The sequence below is a fragment of the Cottoperca gobio genome, chromosome 12 (assembly GCF_900634415.1).
Source record: "Cottoperca gobio chromosome 12, fCotGob3.1, whole genome shotgun sequence".
Taxonomy (NCBI): Eukaryota; Metazoa; Chordata; class Actinopteri; order Perciformes; family Bovichtidae; genus Cottoperca; species Cottoperca gobio.
In genome coordinates, this window is record NC_041366.1 from 10,673,066 (window position 1) to 10,695,125 (window position 22,060).

General features: G+C 40.4%; 1 protein-coding gene across 1 annotated transcript in view; it reads right to left on the reverse strand.

Moving 5' to 3' along the window:
- LOC115016536 (RIMS-binding protein 2-like) overlaps positions 1–22,060 on the reverse strand; it is a 69,147-nt gene that overhangs the window by 43,634 nt on the left and 3,453 nt on the right. Inside the window, 1 exon segment of the mRNA XM_029444329.1 lies at positions 12,301–12,444. Within this exon segment, the coding sequence (XP_029300189.1) occupies positions 12,301–12,444 (144 nt within the window).

A 22,060-nucleotide genomic window follows, 5' to 3' on the forward strand; every position in this document is an offset into this window, starting at 1 on the left:
TACAGTCTGTAAAGCACACTGAGACAAATGTATAATTTGTGATATTGGGCTATACAAATAAATTTGATTTGATTTGATTTGATTTGAATGCCATGGTGGAAATAATGTAGCGATACAAAACCAAACAGGCTGCTACATTATCCTACACATATGCCAAAACTGTTTTTATAAAACTTGGTTGAGGGTTGTATAGAGGCTTTTAGTGATGTCATCCAGAGGACTCTGTGCAATTGTCCTTAATTGATTGTCAGTAAAGTGATGCAGATTGCAGATAAAAAGTAAATACATGTGGTGAAGCCTTGGAAAATATCTAAAAATGCATTTGTTTTGTACACATTGAATAAATATCACAAGAATATTATCAAATTAATTAAACAGGTCAATCAGTGCTTAAATACTCATCTGCACCTATATATGTCATGACATGGGGAATCATTTGGAAAGGTGCATGTACACCAGCTGCATGACCAGATAAATTAAGTGCAAGTCATAGGTTTTATTAAACTGTATTTGTATTCAGACATCCATTTACTACCTACACTCCCTCTCACTATCCTTCTTTGCCCCACCCTCCTCCTTTTGCTTTTCCCCTCTGCAGTGTTCTGTGTCTTTCCTGTAATATAACTTCTGTGTATCTTGAGAAGCTGCCAGGAAATGTGCGGAGGAAATGTTCCTTTATTGTTTCCCTCTCTGCTTCCCCCGCTGGCTAAATGACATCAACAGATATAGCGTGTATGCTAGCAATCAATAACACACACACACACACACACACACACACACACACACACACACACACGCGCACACACACACACACACACACACACACACGGGGGGGGGTGAGGATGATGGGGTTGCTATAGAAACTGTTATTTCAGGTATGGAGTGTCAAGATGATAAAAAAAGTAGCAATGAAGTATCACATTCAACATATCTGATGCCCTTTGATTTGTCTGAATGCAAGCGTACAAGTATTGTAAACAAAAGGCGTCTAATTTATTAGCTTTTTCAACCTGCAGGATGAATTAGTTAGTTAGTACACCAAAGATGCACACCGAGCAATAAAATAGTGTACAAAAAAGAATACACGTAGTAAAGTTGACTCGATACGATGTGGGTGTGTAGCAGAGGACAGTAAGTGTAAGCCCGCATGGACACACTCTGTTAATAATACAGTGAAAATGTGGGGGAGTGTGTATGAAGGCATGTAATCCAGAGTAAACGAGGAAATGTGCGATTGTGTGTAAAGTACACGGTAGGTATGCTGATGTATAACTCTTTGTCTCCACATGTTAGTGCATGTGTACATACGTGTTTATTGATATGTGCTGCCACACCCTCAGAGGCTGCTTCTGTTCGGGGATTATTGCAGTGCCTGCGCTGTCTCGAGGAACATCTTTGATTAGTCAAGGAGGGTGTTTTTTGGCTGCCAGACTCACTGATAATCTCAGGAGAGGAACAAGGAAATCAGCCATGAGACTGAAAACACAAGTTTCATTTCTATCTTCTTTCTTCCCCTCTCTCCTTCTCGCCCTCTGGCATCCAACTGAACGTCAGCTGGTACTATCAACCAGTCTGCCGCATGGAGATGAAGAAGTGGAAGAAGAAACAGGAGAATGGTGCAAGAGGAGCGCGATTAGGGGAGTATATAAGATTTTCGCCGACACTATTTTAATACCTAAAAAAATGAAAAGGAGAGACAAAAGATCACAGACAGACACACACAGAGGCATAGAGAGAGAGAGAGAGAGAGAGAGAGAGAGAGAGAGAGAGAGAGAGAGAGAGAGAGAGAGAGAGAGAGATAGACACAGAGAGAGAGAGATAGACACAGAGAGAGAGAGACAGACACAGAGACAGAGAAAGAAAGAGAGAGAGAGGAGAGAGAGAGAGAGAGAGAGAGAGAGAGAGAGAGAGAGAGAGAGAGAGAGAGAGAGAGACAGAGAAAGAGAGAGACAGAGACAGAGAAAGAGAGAGAGAGAGAGAGAGACAGAGAGAGACAGAGAGAGTAACATCGCTCATACAAAGCAAAATGCTGCAAGAAGAGACTAAGCACAGATTCTTTCTCTGTTCTTCATATTTCTCCTTTGGTCTCTCACCCACCCACTCACAGCCATACATTCAAACATATGTATGATTCATGTATATAAACCGTGTTCATACTAACATACAGACACACACTTGTTCTAAGCATAGCATCTAAGTATAGATAGTATCACACACACATCCAACAGAGAAAACTTCCACTTCCATGTCACACATGCTCGATAGGACTACTTTCTCTTACCAGGAAAGGATTACATTGAGACATGAGAAGAAACGTGAGTAAAGTTTTCTTTTGTTGCAAAACTGTTTTATACCTAACGGTCACCCAAGTCTAAGCATAACCTTGCCCAGTTGTTTCATGTGCTATCCAAGTCTTTTCAAACTTTTTCACCAAAGTAAGTGATTGTCATTGACACCAGTGGTAAAGGCTTTAAAGCCTTGCAGCTCTAAACACCTGCTTAACACACCTGGTTCCCATGAAACATCCTCCAGCACTTAGGAAGTGATGTGTTTTACGCTTACAGAAGCAGCAATGATATTTTTTGGGAGCAAAGATAAAGACACAACCATAGACTGAAGAATATAAAAGAAGTAGGAGGAGCCTTGGTAGCCAAATGGTTACAGTGCATGCTATATACCCACAATGTCCCAGGTTGATTCTTGGGACCTTTGTTGCACGTCATACCCCCTTCTCCCCCTATTTCTACACTGTCCTGTCAAATAAAATGCTAAAATAACCAAAACATAATCTTAAAAAGAAAAAATAAGTAGTGGACGTAGTCACCATGACATCACCCATTGGTTTGTGGACTACTGCTTTGAAACCTCGAGTTTTGGCCGATGCCATCTTGTTTTTTTGGAGCCTTAATTGACCATGTTTAGACGAGAGGGTGGAGCTTGGGAGGGATAAGCATTGCTATGCCTTTATTCTATCATGCCTCTAAACTACCATTTATTTTAAACAGTCTACGGACACAATAATTAGTGTGGGCAGCAACATGGGAGAAAAAGTGATGTTGGTCTATTTATCATGTCAATAAGGAAAACGGTGTTGTATGTATTTTGTGTGGAGTAATTCCTAATATATAGCCCACCCTAATATAAAGTGAGTTGAACACATATTACAAACACCTTTTAACACAGTGCATTGGTAGCAAAGTAGTTACAGTGCATGCCATATAATCGCTAGTCTGGGGTTCGATTCCTGCCTTGAGACTTGTGTTGCATGTCCCGCTCTCTCTCTCTCTCTCTCTCTCTCTCTCTCTCTCTCTCTCTCTCTGCCCCCATTTCTACACTGTCCTGTCAAATAAAGGCAACATTTCCAAAAAACATAATACAAAAATTATTAAAAAGAAACACCTCTTAATATAACAGGATACACTTCAAACAATATCTTGCAAATGTACCATCTCTCTTAAACAGTTAACAGAAAATGAACATGAAGGTAGAAATTGAAGGGCGGTTGTAATAGACTGCATCACTTATAACTAGGTGCACCTAATAAACAGGCAAACGAGTGTATAGAATATACCAGCTTGCCATGCACACACAAACATATTTTGCAAGAGACTTTGCCTCATGAGGATAAATAACAGGAGAGCAAGTGTCAGTCAGCCATGAGAGGGTTAATATTCATCACCAACACCTGGCAACCCCTGAGCAGGCAGGAACCAGGAAAAGCTCAGGTTACAGGGGTCGACGTGAAAGCACACACACACAAAATCAATTAGTTTGACAAAGCACCACATGTTTGTCTCTCTCCCAGTGTGTCCAGGTGTCCATGTGCACATGTGTCTACATATGCCGTTTTACAAATCATGCGTGCATGTGCACACGTACGATGGAAAGATTATATTCATCTTTTGACAGCAGTCGAAAAGGCAGCGCTATCCTACACTCTAATGAAAAATCTATGCACACACACAGTCTCACATGCACATACTAACCTTTACAAGCCTGGACGCATCATTAGACCCATACGCCGTAACCCCACCCCCACCCTTCAACACATACGGCACACACCCACACATCTCCAAACAGGTGGCCCTGCTACAGTCAAGAAACAGAGAAGCTGGAGGTAGCTTTTTCCTCATTAAGTCCCAGAAGAGACAAAATGTACAAATCCAAATCTCCTTTCCACCTCTCTGTGGACATCTGTCTCCTCCTGCAGCAGCTGCACAGACAGGTTTTCCCCAGCTGCTTGGCTATGCTAACCCTGTGCACTATGTATAGGACTCAACAGAGCTAAATCAAACACAAACACACTCGAGCCAATGATGCAGAGACAGAGATATACAGCGGCAGTAAAGAGGAAGCAGAGTGGTGGTAAAGGATTGGTATTTACCGTGTGTGTTGGCTAGCACAGGAGCATCTTGACTGAGGTGTCGCTTACTCCTTCTTCCTGCTTGCTCTGATCTCCTCCCTTCTTCCCTGCTCTCTCTGGGTGGGGAATTGTCAAACGGCTGCAGCAGCATCAGCAGCAGCAGCAGCAGCATCAGTAGCAGCTCCGGGGCCTGCGTGTCTCTCTCCCTCTCTCTCTCTTCCTCTCTTTCCTCCGCCCCCTCTCCACATACTCTCTCTTTCCTATCCTCCCTTTCCTCTCACTCTCCCCACCCCCGAAGACCCTCCTCCTTAACACCCTTCCTCCATCATTTTCTCCTTTTCTCTTATGCGCTCTCGCTCTCTTCCTCTGCTCAATTTCCCCCGTTCTCTCTCGCGCACTATACGCGTGTGCAGCGAGCTGCGGAAATCCACTCTGTTGAATTAATCAGCCAGCTCCACTGCTACAACCATCAGCTACATCAGACGCTACTGTGAGGAGAAGAGGTATCGTTGGCAATAGGAAACAGACATCTTGGAGTCTGGGATACAAATAAGGATGGTTTATTGGAAAGCTGCCCTGTACAGCCTCAGTCTGGACCTTCCTGCATGTCTGCCAAATTCACAGAAATGACAGCAGCCTAGATGATTCTGGCTGGTGCCGGATAGATCCTCCCTCCTGTTCTCTGCTCCCTGTCTTAAGCCATGACACTAATTGAACAATGTCTTGATTGATTTACTAACATACACACATTTAATAATGATGTTGATGGTATTCAAAAATAGAGTATAGCTTTAGCTGGCAAGTGTTGTATCAATCACTGAAAAGGCCTGCCATCAGATTATTGAAAGATAATTGTGTAAAATGTTGAATTAAAGAGAATTAAAGAGTATTTTACTGTAATTTGGGTCTCATAAATCCTTTATAGTGGTCCTCAGCAATTCCATTTTAAAATGAACATAAGGTACATGCCTGCAGATGGACCATGATGTTGTGTGCTTGCACATTTGATACACTTTATAATTTACGTATATAATATACACGTAAATGAAGTCTATTTTATTCCATGTTGGAGCATTTAAACTGTTGTGTATTTTTGGCACTGCAGTAGTCAACATTTAACGACTAAACGTTCTTTTAGTTCTGTTGTGTCACTTTTCAGCAGAGATGCCACACATTTGAAATACTCACTCGATGCGAATATGACTGCTGAAGTTGTGTCGTCTAACTTGTGGGTCTTCAGATGGCTGAAGAGGCCGATCGACGATCCACATACTTTGGTGCAGTGAGTATTGTGGTGGTGATGCTGGACATCTTGGCTTCCTACAGAACACTGATGTTGGTGCATCTGTTCTACGAGCTGATCCTCAAAATCATTCACAATGATCTTTGATGGTGTTGTTCCAGGTCTCTCAGGTGCCTGCTGTAGGTGGTCCATGATTCGGCTCCATACATGAGGGTTTGGAGGATAAGTGCTCTGTAAACCAGGAGTCTTGTTTGGGCCTGTTGGTCTCGGTCTTCAAACACTCCTTTTCTTGAGTCCGGTGTAGGCTCCACTGGCACAAATCAGGTGATGGTTAACCTCAGAGTAGATGCCAGCTTTTAAGGAAAGAAGGCTGTTGAAGTAGCTGAAGTGGTCAATGTGTTCAAGAGCGGTGTTGTCTAGTTTAATGGGTAGATGTTTCTTGATGTTCTCCTTAATGTTTAAGGCTAGGCCCAGGGCTCTGTATGTCTGGGCAAAGGCATGCTGGATAACCTGGAGGTCTTCTGCAGGTAGTGTTGCAAATCAAGTATGAACTGATGGTGGTGCTACATGAAAAGGATCGTCATGTTATTACAAATCATCCTGAGGAAATTAAACATTTCAACATAATTTCATTGAAATCCATCCAATCGTTGTTGAGATATTTAATTCTGCGCTAAAGTGGTGGACCGACTGAGTAACAGATGAACAGATTGACACGGCCACCCATAGAGCAATCCCGTGCTAGAATGGCTGAGAAACATATATTGTAACTGCAATCTTCTCAAGCAATACAAAGATTTTACAGCAACCTTTCAAGGCTACAGGTGGTGCAATTACTAGTATCATTTCTGTAATTTTACTCCACACTTGTAGACTTATAGAACCCCTGCTAAGATACTGCTTTAATATAAGGTTTTCTGAAAACACTACCCAAACTTGAATTCTACATGCATAAATTGTAGGGCTCAATTTTATCCCCATGCAACCAATTATTCCATTTTTGGTCTGTTCCAACTCTAATCCTCACAGTTTCACAGCTTTTAGCCTTTAACTACAACACAGAACACACTTGCTATCACACTGCCTACACTTCGTTGTCACAATGAGTAATTATATCATATTGACATCAGCTTATGTGTGGGGGGCTCATGCGTGTCCATGCTTGTGTATGTGTGAGTGTGAGTGTGGGTATACCACAGTTAGCCCCTAAAATGATTTAATCCGGTTAAGGGGATTTTCAATTAATCCAGGAGGGCCCTACATTTTGACAGTGCCATATTTTTAGCACATTTTCCTTCTGATGCAACAGAATTTATTTTCCCCTGCAGTTTTAAAGCTAATATGATTCAGTGCTCTCACAAGATGGACGGCAAATTTGTTTTTGCGTCAGTGCATGCTCTGAAATCAAGCCAATGCTGGACATTTATGTAACTATGTGTCTCTGTAACCATTATTCACAGATTTGTTTTACTGCTATTTCTATAGCCAGCTCCAACTCAAAGAAGGATGAAAGCAGCAGTTGCCTTGGAAGCAGCACTGTGAGGTACATTAATAATTGTGGCTATGTCAATTATGAGTCACAATAAATATATACACACATATATATATATATATATATATATATAAAATCTATATATGTATATATATCTATAGATATATACTCATGTGTTGGCCTAGTTTATTTTTATTTTTTACAGATTCCCTTCTTCGGTGGGCTCATCCTGAATGAAGGGGTGAACTGGGTGCAGAGAGCCGCGCCTGTGTGCAGGTGAAATGAAGGAACAAGCTGTTGACTGCGTTTAGTTAACGGTGTTTGGCAACACTGCAAAAGCATCAAAATAGACAGAACATCTTCCTCTGATATCAATTGCATCTGTTCAGGTTCAAAACATCGCCAGTTCAGTTGTCTTATTTATCTTCAGCACATTGGAATGAAAAAAAATATATATATATAAATATATATATATATATATCACGATAGATCAGACTGCAGCAGATTCTGACTGTGGCTGTGGCTATTTCCTAAGTAATAATAATCATAAGGAAAAATTAAATGAAATTGTTGTTATCATTTAAGTATTATCCACTCACTACCGGGAAGAAAGTATAACTCGTTTCAAAATCTGTGTCTGGAGTGAACTATCAGAAAATATCTGAAATTTGATTACAGGCTGGCATAGCCTTCCCTGATATACATCAAATCTGCTTAAATTACTGCAGGCATAAAGCTGCACAGGCCAGTTCAGTGGGTGGGGGCACTAAAGAGGTTAGGACAGGAAGTACAATGGGGGGAGAGAAGAATGATGGACAACAGAGAGTACAAATGTATAGGCAGAGTGGAAAGAGGGAAAGATGTGCAATTTATGAGAGACAGAGTAAGGGATGAGAGAGAACAGATGAGATGTGAGAAGAAAAAGAGCTGAGATAAATAGAAAAAGCAATAAAGAGGCTCACAGATGGGGGGGTCAATAGACTACTACAACTTCAAAGGCCGGGATAACATGAACAAAGCTAGCACTACACCTAGCAAGCTAATCTGCTAACATGTTTTCATGGCTGGCTGCGTGAGCTATTACAGTGTTATCTAATAGACCACACTGACTTTGGGTGTGACGGTGGTGTTTTTATTATTTGGGGGGTGGGGTACAATGAACACATTTCAGTACAAATGAATTATTGAAAATGACCTTTGTAGTTGAATAATTACATAGGCATTGAGCTGTGACCTTTTAATTGACAATATTACTGTATGCATTGTGAAGATTGAAAAGAGCTGGTGGAGGTCTTTAAAGACTTTTCATGGATGATTCTGTGTTAATAGACCTATAACACAGAATAATTAAATTAAATAATAAAGTTAATAAGTTACTTATTTTGAAAGGAACTTATGTAGTTTCAAAATCTGATTACCTAGAATAATGGATAAAAACTCCTATTGTGGAGGAATATTAGCTTGCTACAAGTCTTAAATGTGTTGTTTCATACATTTTAAAATGTTGCATTGCCCAAATCACAACTAAATAGAGGTGAAAGAAACAAATGTAGCAGCTTGATTAACAAGGTTCACTATAGGTTACAAAATGGTCTTATGAGCATCTTCACCATGTACCTTCATCTAAAGTCCAAGGCTACCAAAAGCTAGCCAAATGATGCCTTACCCGGCAGGTCGTAGCGGCCTGTCGAGACTCTTCCTTCAAGGGAATAGGACTAGATACAGGTTGGCTGATGCTTGATCTACAAAGCATGACCCATTTGTTTCATAGCTCTGTTCACATTGTGCACAGTAAAAGATACTTCTTATTTTCAGACAATTTTAAAGGGTAAAGCTTATTGTGCTTTGCTATAGCTCTCAGTAGTTTTATTTTGTAGTAAAGACAAGGAATGTAATGTGAAATGGACCGGGTAAAAGAGGATAATTAGTAGTTATATAGAGACAACTTGAGCCATCTGAAAAGATCACTGTCTGAGATAAACTCAATTAAGAAAAGAATACAAACTTCAGCTTTAAACACCCCCGTCTAATACCAGTGGTTAAAACAGCCATGTGAGTCAAAACAATGAGAATTTTCTAAATATCCTGCGGGCGGCAGAGGTAGTATTCCAGCTGATTTGTGTTACATTACACTAGACTATTATTAACCCTGGTTAGTGTGTGCATCTTTGATTAGAGGGAGTTCAAATTGAGATTACTGGGTCAGCTGAGACAACACAGCTATTAAGGATTATTGATTAGACGTTGTTCCTCTTCACAGTTGGACAGCCCATATCATCATGAGGACTATCATCTGAGTGGGCCAGCTGCTAGCAGTACACAATCGTTGCCATAGGGATAGTGACCAGGGAGACAGCTGTGGCCTTTTAGCAGCAGCCACACAGCACACAGAAGGTCATTCCTCACCGAAGGTACCCTTCTCCAACTGTCCATCACAGATTGTTTCCAGGCAACCGGTCTAAAGCTTTTTGTTTGTTTGTTTTTCTAGGAAGCAGTCCTCCCTTTCAGTATTTTCCCTTTCCATTTTGGTAGCAAAATAACAGATGCATTGGAAGAACATCTAGTTGAAGTGCCCCATGAAATCCGTTTCTCAACGATACAAGTACTGAATGCGACTGTAACCGACAGCCATTTACCTAACTATACAAAAAAGGAATAAAGCGAAATGGCGGTGCCAGTTTCATTGATCTGGGTGTGGACACTGCACTGACGTATCATCACCTTTTATGTTGACATTGTGAACAGGTTGGCAAACAGTCGCCTATTCACACATCCAGCAGATACAGAGCAACATTAGCATTCACTTTGTGTCATCTTCCTGTCCACCTGGCGAATTTGAATCCAATAGCTCCAGTTTCAAAGTGAATATAAGCGGCCCCTTTGACATGGAAGTAGTCATGCGATGCATTGTTTATACAAAAATATTGACTATAGCCGCTTTTATATTACATAAATGTCATTTTTGAAGTACATACTTTTCTTGTTTTTCTACAGAAAAAACAACATGTCATAAGAGCAATTTTAAAACAGGTGTTATAATGTCATAGTAACTTTGAGGATAACTACGGCTGCTTGTACATTTAGAAATAGCTAAATGTTATGCAGCCATCATAATCCTGTGCAACAGAGCTGGAAACAAGATATGTCATGCTGATAAAATGTGACCAGGTATGTGATTTGTTTTACAATGACAACTGATAGATTGGGCAGTAGTAATATAGAATAGATTTGAGCCTGAAGCCATCCATTTAAACCAGGGGTGGCCTTTATCCGTATACGGCCCGCGAGACCATTTGATCCGGCCCTCGAGGTAATTCATAAACACACGCAAAAATATCCACTAGAAAAAAAAACACAAAATAATCTAGGCACCAATAGAATAAATCGGCAACTGACTGTTTTTCCTAGCCACGGTCAGGGTCCTTGAACACAACATGAGAGGAACGTGTCATCACGTGGTCACGTCATGTCAAACTTCAATATTAAGCGAGACGGTCATTGACATCAGCGAGCGCAGCATGGCGAGTGTAAAACAGAGAAAGGTGGATGTGGAATGTCGCATTTTCCAGGAGAAATGGACGAACGATTATTTATATGTGGAAGTAAAAGGCCAGTGTGTCTAGTTTGTGCGGACACGCTTGCAGTGATGAAAAATAATCTTGAGCGTCATTACTGCACGAAACATCCAATCTGCACGAGCTGAAGGGACGAGTGCGTTTGGATAAAGTTAACGCTCTTCGGCGGAGTTTGGCCCAACAAGCAGGTCTCTGCAGAGCGGAACATACAAACATGGACAGATAGAGAGGTAGACCACCACACCAAGAACAGACTATTCCACCACTGCTGTGCAATCATCACTGACATTTACAATACTCACTTTATTTTCTATCAACCTCTTGGTACTTATATTATTTTTTATTCTATTTAATAATTATTGTTTACTGCCTTTATACTTCATATCCCCGTTGTGGGACAAATAAAGGATTGCTGATTTCTGATAAAACAGAAAGATACATGGATAAAAAAGTTGCTTTTTTGCACAGCATAAAAGAAAAGTGAAATGAATGGGCTGTGTCTTTAAAAAGATGTGCAGAGGTTATGAGTTCAATAATTAGTTTGGCCCTCAAAGGATGTTGTAAAAAATAAAATGGCCCTTGATAGGAAAAAGGTTCCCCACCCCTGATTCAAACCATAACTAACTAGCAAGCTAATCAGCCATCTGCTGTGTGCGTTTTGTACCAGAATATCTCTTAATCGTATATCTTCATTCTAACGAGTGTTTTGTCTGGTTGTACTAGACAAACGCATCTTTTGACCATCACCCTCTTCATTTAGTCCAGCTGTGAATCTGTTAATTATCGAGAGCCATTTATAAATATTTTTCACATTTCACATTTTCCTGAACCTAATAGAAAATGAACAGGAAGAAAATTAATTTAGCAGTAAAGTCAAAATGGATGGATGTGAATCACTGCCATCGTTTCTATTCTTTCAATAAGTATAAGCCCAGAGTATATCTGCATGAGAAAGCCCACTCTCATGACTGAGCTTCTCTTAGTCCAACTGATCCATAGCTGAGTCCGTCTTTGCATGAATGACCATAATGCAGTCTGTGATAGTGTAGCTGTCAGCAGTGACAGCAAAAAGACTGCCAGGCACCCAGCTGGACTACATCCAACAGTATCTACCCATATATGAAAAAGACATGACCACACACACACACACAATTATATAACATTATTGAGTTATGTTGCTGACTACTGCATGTTCGTTATGGTGACAGACATGGTTTGTGCCAAGGTGTTTGGCTGTGAAGATGGACAAAGTCTCCCACTGGGCAGGTTGTCACAAATTCCACTATAAACAGAAAGGTGTTAATGTTTAGATTAGAGGATAACTATTTAAGCCTTATAGCGACACTGAACTGAAACTGTTTGTAAACGCAAATGTAGCATGCAGGTTTCACTCCATTTTACTAAAACTAATTTCAAGCCATTGAGTCTCATACCAGAAGCAGCCATTATGTTATGTCAGTTCCCCCATGCCAGTCTGTCTACACTCCTGCAAATGGGCGTGTTTCCAAGACAACCGCTCGCACACCTTGCCATTGGAGACCACCTGACACACACACACACACACACACACACACACACACACACACACACACACACACACACACACACACACGAGTGGGAAGTTTACCAGTTTCCTATACTGCTGTTTCTCTTGGCGAAGCGTGGCTACCTCAAGCTTCAGAGCTCGGTTTCTCTCTTCCAGCAATCGAAAGCGGTTCACATTGTAGACAGAGTGTCCTGTAGCTTGCTGGGACGTAACTTCATATCTTGTCTGCAAGAAAAAGTATAAAGATGAAGAAAGATTACCAATATTAGAAATGTCTTCATTATTAGTTGCAGTTGTCATACTATACCAGGAAATCTACCATAACTAACTAGACCAAATATACAGTAAGAAGACTAAGAGTACAGTCATGCTAGCATGCTTATAATGACAATTCTAACACACTGATGCTAAGTATGATAGTTTACCATGTTCATCGTATTTTTAGCAGTATAGCATGCTAACATGTGCTAATTAAAATTAAATGTCATTACTTTTTGGAGTATATAGTCATAAACCAAAATACTGGACAAATTAAAGTTATTACAATTTATCCTTAGGAGAACATGAATGTTTGTACCCAATTTTATGGCAATCCATTTCAGTTAAAATCATAAATGTGAACCTCAAGGAAAGAAATGATTAAAAGATATAAGTCATTTTTGCGGCAACCTGTCAAGTAGATGTAGTGATATTTCACTGGAGAAATAACATTTTTGACCTGCTGGTGGCACTGGAGTTAAAGCCAGAGGATTACCAAAATCATTAGGATCTCTCGTCTGGGCACCATGGATATCTGTACCAAATCACATGGCAATCCATCCAACAGTTGAGGTAATTCAGTCTACACTAAAGCGGTGGATCGCCCAACTGACCGACTAGTTGCTATTAAAAAAAATAATGCATCAGGAGGAAAGGAGCACTTGATTTATATAAGTTATGAAAGAGGACATAGGGCTACTGTCAATCTTGCTTACAGTGATGTACTCAGGCTTTAGTTCCATCCCGTGGGGTCAGTCACAGAAAAAGGATTACCAGGCCTGAAAATGAAGCTGCTACTGCAACAGGTTTTGAGGCTCAGCAGGATTTGCCAGTCAGTGTTTTTCTCCTTAGAAGTTTTCTTGATGGGTTAGAATGGCCTTTGAAAGTGAATTTTCACTCTGAAGCTTGAACTCTCCATGGAAATAAACTGTATATCTGTAATAGGCAGTCTGGAAGCTTCTATTGAGGTCTGTGAGTAGTTGCTTGTATTGCTCATTTAGTTTCCCTCATGCCATGCAACTATTTGTACAATTTGATGGCATTTTTTAGAGTTCACAGTTGTTTTGGAATAGAACTGCTCTGCTGTCAATCTTGTACTTTTCAAAATGTTCCAATCACTTTGAAGCCACCAGAGGGGCTGCAGATAGTAGAGGAACTGAGCAGCTGTTTGGCAGAGGTAAGGGGAAGCTGATTTAGGATAAATGCATGTAAACTCTGCCTCCTGAAATTAAACACCCTCCAAGGATTCAAGGCTGCCCTTTGCTCCAGTTTGTGTCAGAGTAAAGAACTTTTCCCTATGAGTTAATCTAAAAATGGATTTGATGCGCTCCAGAATATCTTTTAGTAATATAAATGTATGAAATGGGAACATTTTGGAGAGCTACAATCTGAAATCCCAAATGGGGTGTAGTCCTCCCATTTGCCTCCTGAAAAAGCACACTTAGCCAGCCCAGCCACTCCAATATTGCCACAGCTATAAAAAGGGAAACATTACCACCCTAGACAAAAATATCTGCTGCATTACTCTGAGACCTGTTCACCTTGAAAATATCAGCCCATTGTTCTCTTCAAGCCCTTTTTCCTTGTAGTAACCCCTCAACAGACCAAACAACAGAAGGTTCTAATATCAGTTTATATTACTCTGATATCAATTAGCATGTGAGCAGAGTGTTTGATATCTTGTCAGGCACACAAAAGATCTCAAACACACACAATTAACAACCAGATCTCCTGACTGCAAGCCAGACTATCATCCTCCATACAAAAAAATACAAAAAACAAAGTCAGTTAACACAGACAGCCAAAGCTACCAAAGCCAGTGTGATGGGCCTGCCAAGCAGAGAGAAAGACAGCCAGATACACCTGCTAATACAGTAGACCTGCCAAGCAGACAAGCCTACAGTTAAACCAACCAGTGTGATGTGGAGGACTCTCCAACAACAGAGAGAGAGATAGATCTGCCAACCAGTGCTGTGGGTTTTCCAAACAAACAGACTAACACATTCAGTCAGCCTATTTAGAGTGAGATATTAGGCCATATGGACATCCATGGGAGAACTGATTTATGAGTAATTTAGACCAGAAAACCACTGGTGCAAAAACTGAATGGGTATCACTATGGTAACCTGACATGTGGTTATTAGAACATTATAATAATTAATTATTACATCTGGTTGACTGGACTCTAATGAAACACATCAACGCTTATCAATGCCAGGTTGAGACATCTAATTGAGACATGATAAGTTCAGCCCAAAATCAGTAAGAGGCTGTGACTGCAACCAGTCCCGTGTTGGGGAGGGCCCAATTGTGCCGCCCACTTGGGAGACATCATCCATGTATCGAGGGAGCTGCCAAAGCTGCTCTGACAGGAGCTGCGTCAGAGTTGGGAATCATGACGCACTCATGCGCTCTGGGGCCACAAGAAATACTGACATCTCCTGCTAAATGTTAGACAGGAGGGGAGGAATTCAAAGGGACACATTGAAAGGTTCAAAGAAACATTCTGGGCCATGCATCCACTCCCAAAGGTGTGTTGTCTCACACACACTTTCTGAATGCCAGCCTCTCAATTCAGTGTGGATGAGCAAACGGCACACTGCATCACATAAGAAAGGTCAACCACGTTACACCACTGTGGCTGACCAAGAGAGAAGATACCAAAAAATATAGAGTATGAATAAGATTTGGATTGTGGGGAAGGATGAGGTAGCATTCATTAGTAAAGAAAGACTGCACACCAGGTAGAAGGAATGGGAGAGAAGACAGCCTTGAGACTCTTAACATCAAACAAAGAACGTGTGTATGTGTTTAATTTTAGAGTTTTCTCTTCCTTTTCATATTCATCAGTGGGACAAACACAAAATGATTTAGAAGTGTTTGTCTATACGTTTTAATATCTCAGAAGTTGCTCTTATCCAAGCCAAGCACTGAATTCAAAATGCCTTGTTTCCTCTTTTATATCTTTGAATCCTATTGAGTAAAGCTCGTTCATCTGAAGTGAGTCACAGGTAAAAGATTACATGAGCTATAAGTGAAGTTGTGACTTGAGGTAAGACAGGGCTGAGACAGCAGAAAAGCCACTTACTTGCAAACCTAAAACCACGTTCTTATGGAAAACGACAAACCCTACTAGCGCTCGCAAATGAAGTCATGTGAAAACAGTTTGAGGTAACCTCTACTCAGTAAAAGCCCTCTCTGTCCCGCCTGGAGAGTCAGACATACAGCACTCAGAGGAAGTCTACAATAATGTAAATGTACGTGTTGCTCAAATGACCACTTCACTGTAATGCAGCATTTAAAACCATGAAAGGACACTCGTTATATTACGTTATCCAAAATCTAAGTCTCATATCAAATCTAATCTAGTCTCATATCACCATATCAATAAATCAATACATTGCCCAGCCCTAGTGTGTTGTTGATTTCAGTGACACAATGCAAGATGGTTTAACCATTTCAGATTCTGTATGTAGAGCATTTTATTTATTTCTTCCAAAGAGAAATGTCTTTTGTGCTTACCAACCACACTACACAGTCCAAAGTTATGAAACAGCATCAAAAGGTGGTCAGTGTACGGCTCAAAGTAATGTCAGCGAGCAGTAACCTGAGGTCAAAAGGGAGATTAACTTTAAGTACACAGGGGCTGCACACTTTACAAGCCCCGATTCAATGAGAAATTCATGGGCCCATTCCTGGAAAAACAAAAACACATTTTCTACTCCAAATAATGTATTCCTATGAAACCAACATCTGTAGAAGTAGATTTCTCACTAGCAAGAAAAATAACTTCATTTCTGTGTATTGCCGGACCTGCACAGCACTGTTGACAACACCAATGATGGGTACTGAATGTATTATCCATTGAAAACTGATGAACAACAGGCTGCTGGGGTAACTGTTTATTAAGCAGAGCAGTTAATGTGGGTAGCTATTAAGATGTTACAGCACATAATTATGTAATAGAGGCTTTTTAGTACTTTATGCCGTGCACAGTTAGGCTTTCCCCACTTTCTCAGTAATTAATAGCCAGAGATTTTAATTAATCATGGACACCAAGAAATGCTATGCATGTATTCATCCGATGGTTCACTTAATAAAACCATTTCCTAGTATTTCAAATGGCAATTCTGCTTTGTTGGATGACTTCTGGTGGAGGGACACAGGAGAATGGACTATCAAAGCAGCATGTGGTGGCTGGCTTTGAACCAAGGGCATTGTGGTTAAGTGATGTGTGTGTTCAGCCAACCGACCCACCAGGATACCCCAAGGTAATCTTATTTTGACTAGGGGTGATTTAAATAGATTGTCATATCGCCATCTGGTGCGTGAGTGAAATACTTGCATCAATGTTGCCTGATACAGTCAGCTGTGGATGTACAGCTATTGAACTGCTATTAAAAAAAAAAAAAAATGTAAATCTGTTTTAAGAAAAGAAAAAAGAAAAATATATATATATCGCTTGTCCAGCATAAGTGATGTTATGGATGTGTTTCACTTGGATTTAGACAGACCATATAAATCTAGAGTCAACTACTCAGGAGTGAAATAATTCCCCATCATTCACTAGCACTTAGTCGCTGCTGCTCCACATAAAGGAATACATGTTATCTTGTGTTTCCCAGAATGTATTAAATATAAGACTTAGAGCAGCTACAGCAGCATGCAGTGCACCATTAATGTGTTTTGAGATGAAGATCAACAGTATCAAACGTTGTAAAAAAAAACAAAAAAAGGGAAGTGAGACAACAGTGTGTACAGAACGGTATGTTTTTGCTGACACAGATAGTGGACAATGTCCCTACCTTAAAAGGCAGAACCCCCTTTGTCTCAAATTGACTCTCTTCCCTTCCCGTCACATCACAAGCTGGCAGTGAAGGCGGCGGTGACGCGTCCGCGCGTATGCACGTGTATGCCGATGCATGAGTGCCTGCGGTTGCAATGAGCGTTTCCGATCTGCAGCTTTAATAGCTTCCCCGGTGTGTGCCACTTTAACAGGCTGGAAGTCTGTCCCTTACAGTGAAAGCAAAAAAAAAAAGCTAAAGTAGCTTGGCACTCTCAGACACACAGTCCCCGAGTCCCACCCCTAAATGTGTTAACGCTTCCTCTCGCGCTCTCTGCTCCTACCTCCAGTCGTGCTTTAAAAAATCCCCCCTCCCTTCACTTTCACTCTGTCTCGCTCAAATGCAGACATGTGCACGCCCCGTTCAACTGACCAAAAACGTCATATGCAACAAAAAAAAAGACATGCAGGAAAGCTTTCATTTAAAGGGATTGTGCAAATCTGTTGAGTAGTGATGTGTAAATCATTACATCATAGATGAGCTTTTTTTCCCTCTGAATACATTTCTCAAGCAGAGCAGATGCGTGCCCGTTATCTCCTCTGTATCTTACTTTCTAACAGACAGAAGACAACAAGGTTTTCTGTTCTTACTGACAGAAACAATGATGCATAGCTCCATCCCACATTTATACATATTCTGTACAGTATCTCATATCTCACTGTTTCAAGCAATAGTTTTTCCTTGGTATTATTACTTACAACTTTCCTCTAGTCATGTTCCTGCACAGACCCTCAGCTACATTGCTCTTTGCACATCTACCCTTTGCTCTCTTCACCTATCCTAAAATCGCTGATCAGAGGACTCAAAATTAATCAGTGTGGTGGTTTTGGTGAGGCTGCATCAGCAGCAGGCACTCAGTGCATTCTGTCGATAGGCGTTTAACACTGTGGACGGAGGCACAGGACAGAGGACAGGACAGAAAGAAAGAGACACTAAGTGTGCGCGGAGTGAGAAGAGAAAGCACAACGTACTCTGTTCCACTCTGTTGCCTAGCAACACTTGCTCACTGTCTGTTTCCATCCTTACTGTAAACGCATTACTCTGGTAGTGATTTGTTTTTCAAAGATGATATGAAGCCCTGTGAAACCAGGGTTCAGGAACAGATGGAAACTGGATTAGGCAGAAATATGCAATTATTCCTTTAAATATGCAAATAAGCTGTGTGTCATTTTATTACTTAAACACGCTGCTACCTTTGGAGCATGTCATGGTATGAACTCTCTCAACTTTGTGGATTTCTAACACCAAAATGTGTTTTCAGAAAAATGTCGTCCTTTTCTGGCCATATGGAATAAAAGCAATGGCAGAAAATAAAAACACCTGGGATGGCGTTTGTTTCTTTACACATGATGACTCGTCCCGTCACCTGTTTTCCAGGAAGATAAAAAATTGCATTTTGTAATAGAAAAACAAAATTGGGATGTATTGTTAAATATGTGTATATTACAAAATAGAAAATTTACCAAGAATAAAAAAAGTTATTTGACATTTCACTTCAAGGCCCGATGTTCTCAATAAGCCACGACAGTGCTTCTGTATCACGTTTTTATCCCCATCAAGAGTAACATTCAAGGATAGAAAGCCTTATTCAATCCATCGTGCTGGGCAGCGAATCTGAATAATGAAAGTACAAGCCAGTTGCCAACAAAGCTCCCAAAACTTCTTAGTACAGGAAGATTTAAAAACACAACAGCAGACAGGTGTGCAGTTGTTAGGGTTGGATGAGGTAAAAGATTATTGAAAGCAACGGATTTGCAGTCAAAAACTCTACTTTACAAATGTTAAGACAGGAGGAGCTGGAATTAGATTAAATAACATTCAGCAACAAAAATGGTAATTGTGTTGGAGAACCAAAATAGATGTGTAGATCACATCATTTTGTTTCACTTGCTTGGAAAAACCTTAAAGGGCACTGACGAAATGATATTTCGTCAGTGTTATTGGGCTTGGTATATGATAGAGGTTGCATATCTATTGTGAAATGTGCCATATATATATTTTTAATATTGATGTATTTGTAATAAATCACGATCATAACAGCATAAAAATGACTTCCGCTAACAACAATCGATCGCTGCGGCGAGAGCATCCACTTCTGCAATGTTCGCCGATGACGTCACAAGTATAATACAGCCGCCACCAGTGTTCGTCTGCGTTACAGCCGCCGCCAGTGTTCGTCTGCGTTACAGCCGCCGCCAGTGTTCGTCTGCGTTACAGCCGCCGCCAGTGTTCGTCTGCGTTGAAGCGTCCAGCAAAGACTGCTGTCAATTATTACGAGAAAGAACGGACAACAATCGATCGTCAAGGATAATTGTGAAGCGATGTGTTGTATGGGGATGTGGGGCCGTCTCCAAATCTAGCTTTCTGTGGCCAAAAGAGGATAAAATGTCGCGTTTATGGACAAGACAAGTGCGTCGATGAAACCGACGATTTGTGGGCAGCACTTTGAGAGATCGTGTTTCGAACAAACTATGCTCGCCAAGGAAATGAGATTCAAAAAGAATTTAAAACTGAACGAGATGCTGTGCCTACAATACTGTCGAGACCCCAGCCAGCACAAGCCAGCACGCCGATTCAAACACGTCCGCCGGTGCAGAGTCCTCCACCAAAGAGACGACGAAATGCATTCAGCCAGAAGGGAGAGAGCAAAGGTAAGCCGTGCTACTTGTTTACTGTATTTATTGTTTCAAGCATAAAGCCATAATCGGTCTAGGCCTACTGTATGTAACGAGTTGACATACAAATGTAAACTGTAATGTAAATGTTTCCTAAATTTCCTTCGGGATTAATAAAGTATCTATCTATCTATCTATCTACACCAGGCCCTAGGGTTTAATATCTGTGTGTTATTGTTTGTAGTATTAATAACTTTAGCTAATTACACTTCATTAGCTTAATTAAGTATAGATTCAATGTTTATAACAGGCTTCCCCATTTTATTCTGTAGTTTGAGTAAAAGCGTGAGTCTATTAAGCTTTTAACTATCACCCTATTATTACATAGGTATTGAAACATTGGTGAATGAAGCCACTGACAGAACTGAGGATACCTGTATGATCAGCGACCATCTATTGGACATCCACACTGGGGAGGAAGATGTATGTACACCAGTAAGTATACAGACTGTACGTCATCTGTACATTACAGTTGTAGTACCAGTAGACCTGCACATGACGTGTTAAAAATACAATCACCACATGCATGTACATAATTCATATATTTGTTTTATATTTGATATCATTGCTCTCTCAATCAATTCAACCACATCTTTTATTATGAATGTTATTAGATATTTTCCTTACACAGACATGTATAAACATGCAATACAATTTCAAGCTGGTTTGAAAGATTTATTAGTAAAGTTGTGTTTTGTACATTTCAGACATGTCAGAAAGAAATTGCTGTGCAGACAGATCCCCCTCCACAGACACACCACAAGTCCACGTGTCAGGTCAACACACACACACACACACACACACACACACACACACACAGCTTGATTATAAAACATATTTTTTGCAGAGTATGTTACTGAACTCTTGACCGAGACTCAATGCTTTGTGCCAAGACAATGTTGATGAGGAACCTTTCGAAGTCCCAGATCCAGTCAGAGGTCATCGGGAAGAACCAAACAAGAGGGATGCTGTTGTGCTGTATAGAAGCAGATTCAATCACTGAACTGACATTGTGTTTTGTTATTGACTCTAATAAAGTGCTGATACTTGAACGACGTGTAGTTTTCAGATGGAAACGTAGTACAGATCTTTTGAATGGCATTCTGTGGTTCTTACCAAGTATTCCCCAGCAGAATCACACCAGCTGGCGGTATGCCACATAGCGATACATTCTGTAACATACAAGATAATACATGTCAATGGTAATCACTTCAACCTTATTTGCTTATTTATCTATGTATTCTGTAACTTTGCCAGAGTGACCATTCGACTTCCCAAAAATACATTAAAGTTTCTGAGCTCTACACATTTGTGCACACAAGTAACTTACTCATTACGTGGCTGATCACCTGCTTGTTGTCTGTCCTTCTTCGAATACCTTTGGTAGGCTGTCTGCAACACCCAAACATCCAGACACTTTGATTTGAATCCTGGGTGATCTGTTATGCAGGTTATGTTTGCACCATGTCCCTCATATTCATTGAATTCCTCCATGACATCCTTTTCTTGGCAGCAGCTCTTCAATTGTTACCATAATTGTACAGTTTTCACATGTACACCTAAATGTACAAAGAAGAGAGGTAAGGACATGTACACAATATGCAATATCCAGAAAAAAGGCCAATATTAACGTCATACTATTTATATGCCTGTGTTTGACAACAGGCTCGTAAGCACTATAGGTGAGACGGTCAGTATACAGACTATACTTTATAAACCAGCGCTGTCCGTCTGTTTGTTAGCTAATAGCTAATGCTTTATATACAGCCTCGTAATATATGACGTTTGACATCAGACACAACGATAGAACCTCAACCGCAGAAACTTCGAGAAAGAATCAAGTTATCAAGCTTTACAGACTTCGATGTGTCTAGTTGTCCGCAAATTGCTCGATAGCTAAATATTAAATAATTTCTCAATTTAGTCGGGTTCCATAACAATTCAAGGAAACCAAGCTATCGACTCGATATAGGATAGCTTGTGATCAATTTACGATCGAGGATAATGTTACGTTTTATTATTATCTATTTACTATAATACTAGACTACTATTATAGTCAAATGT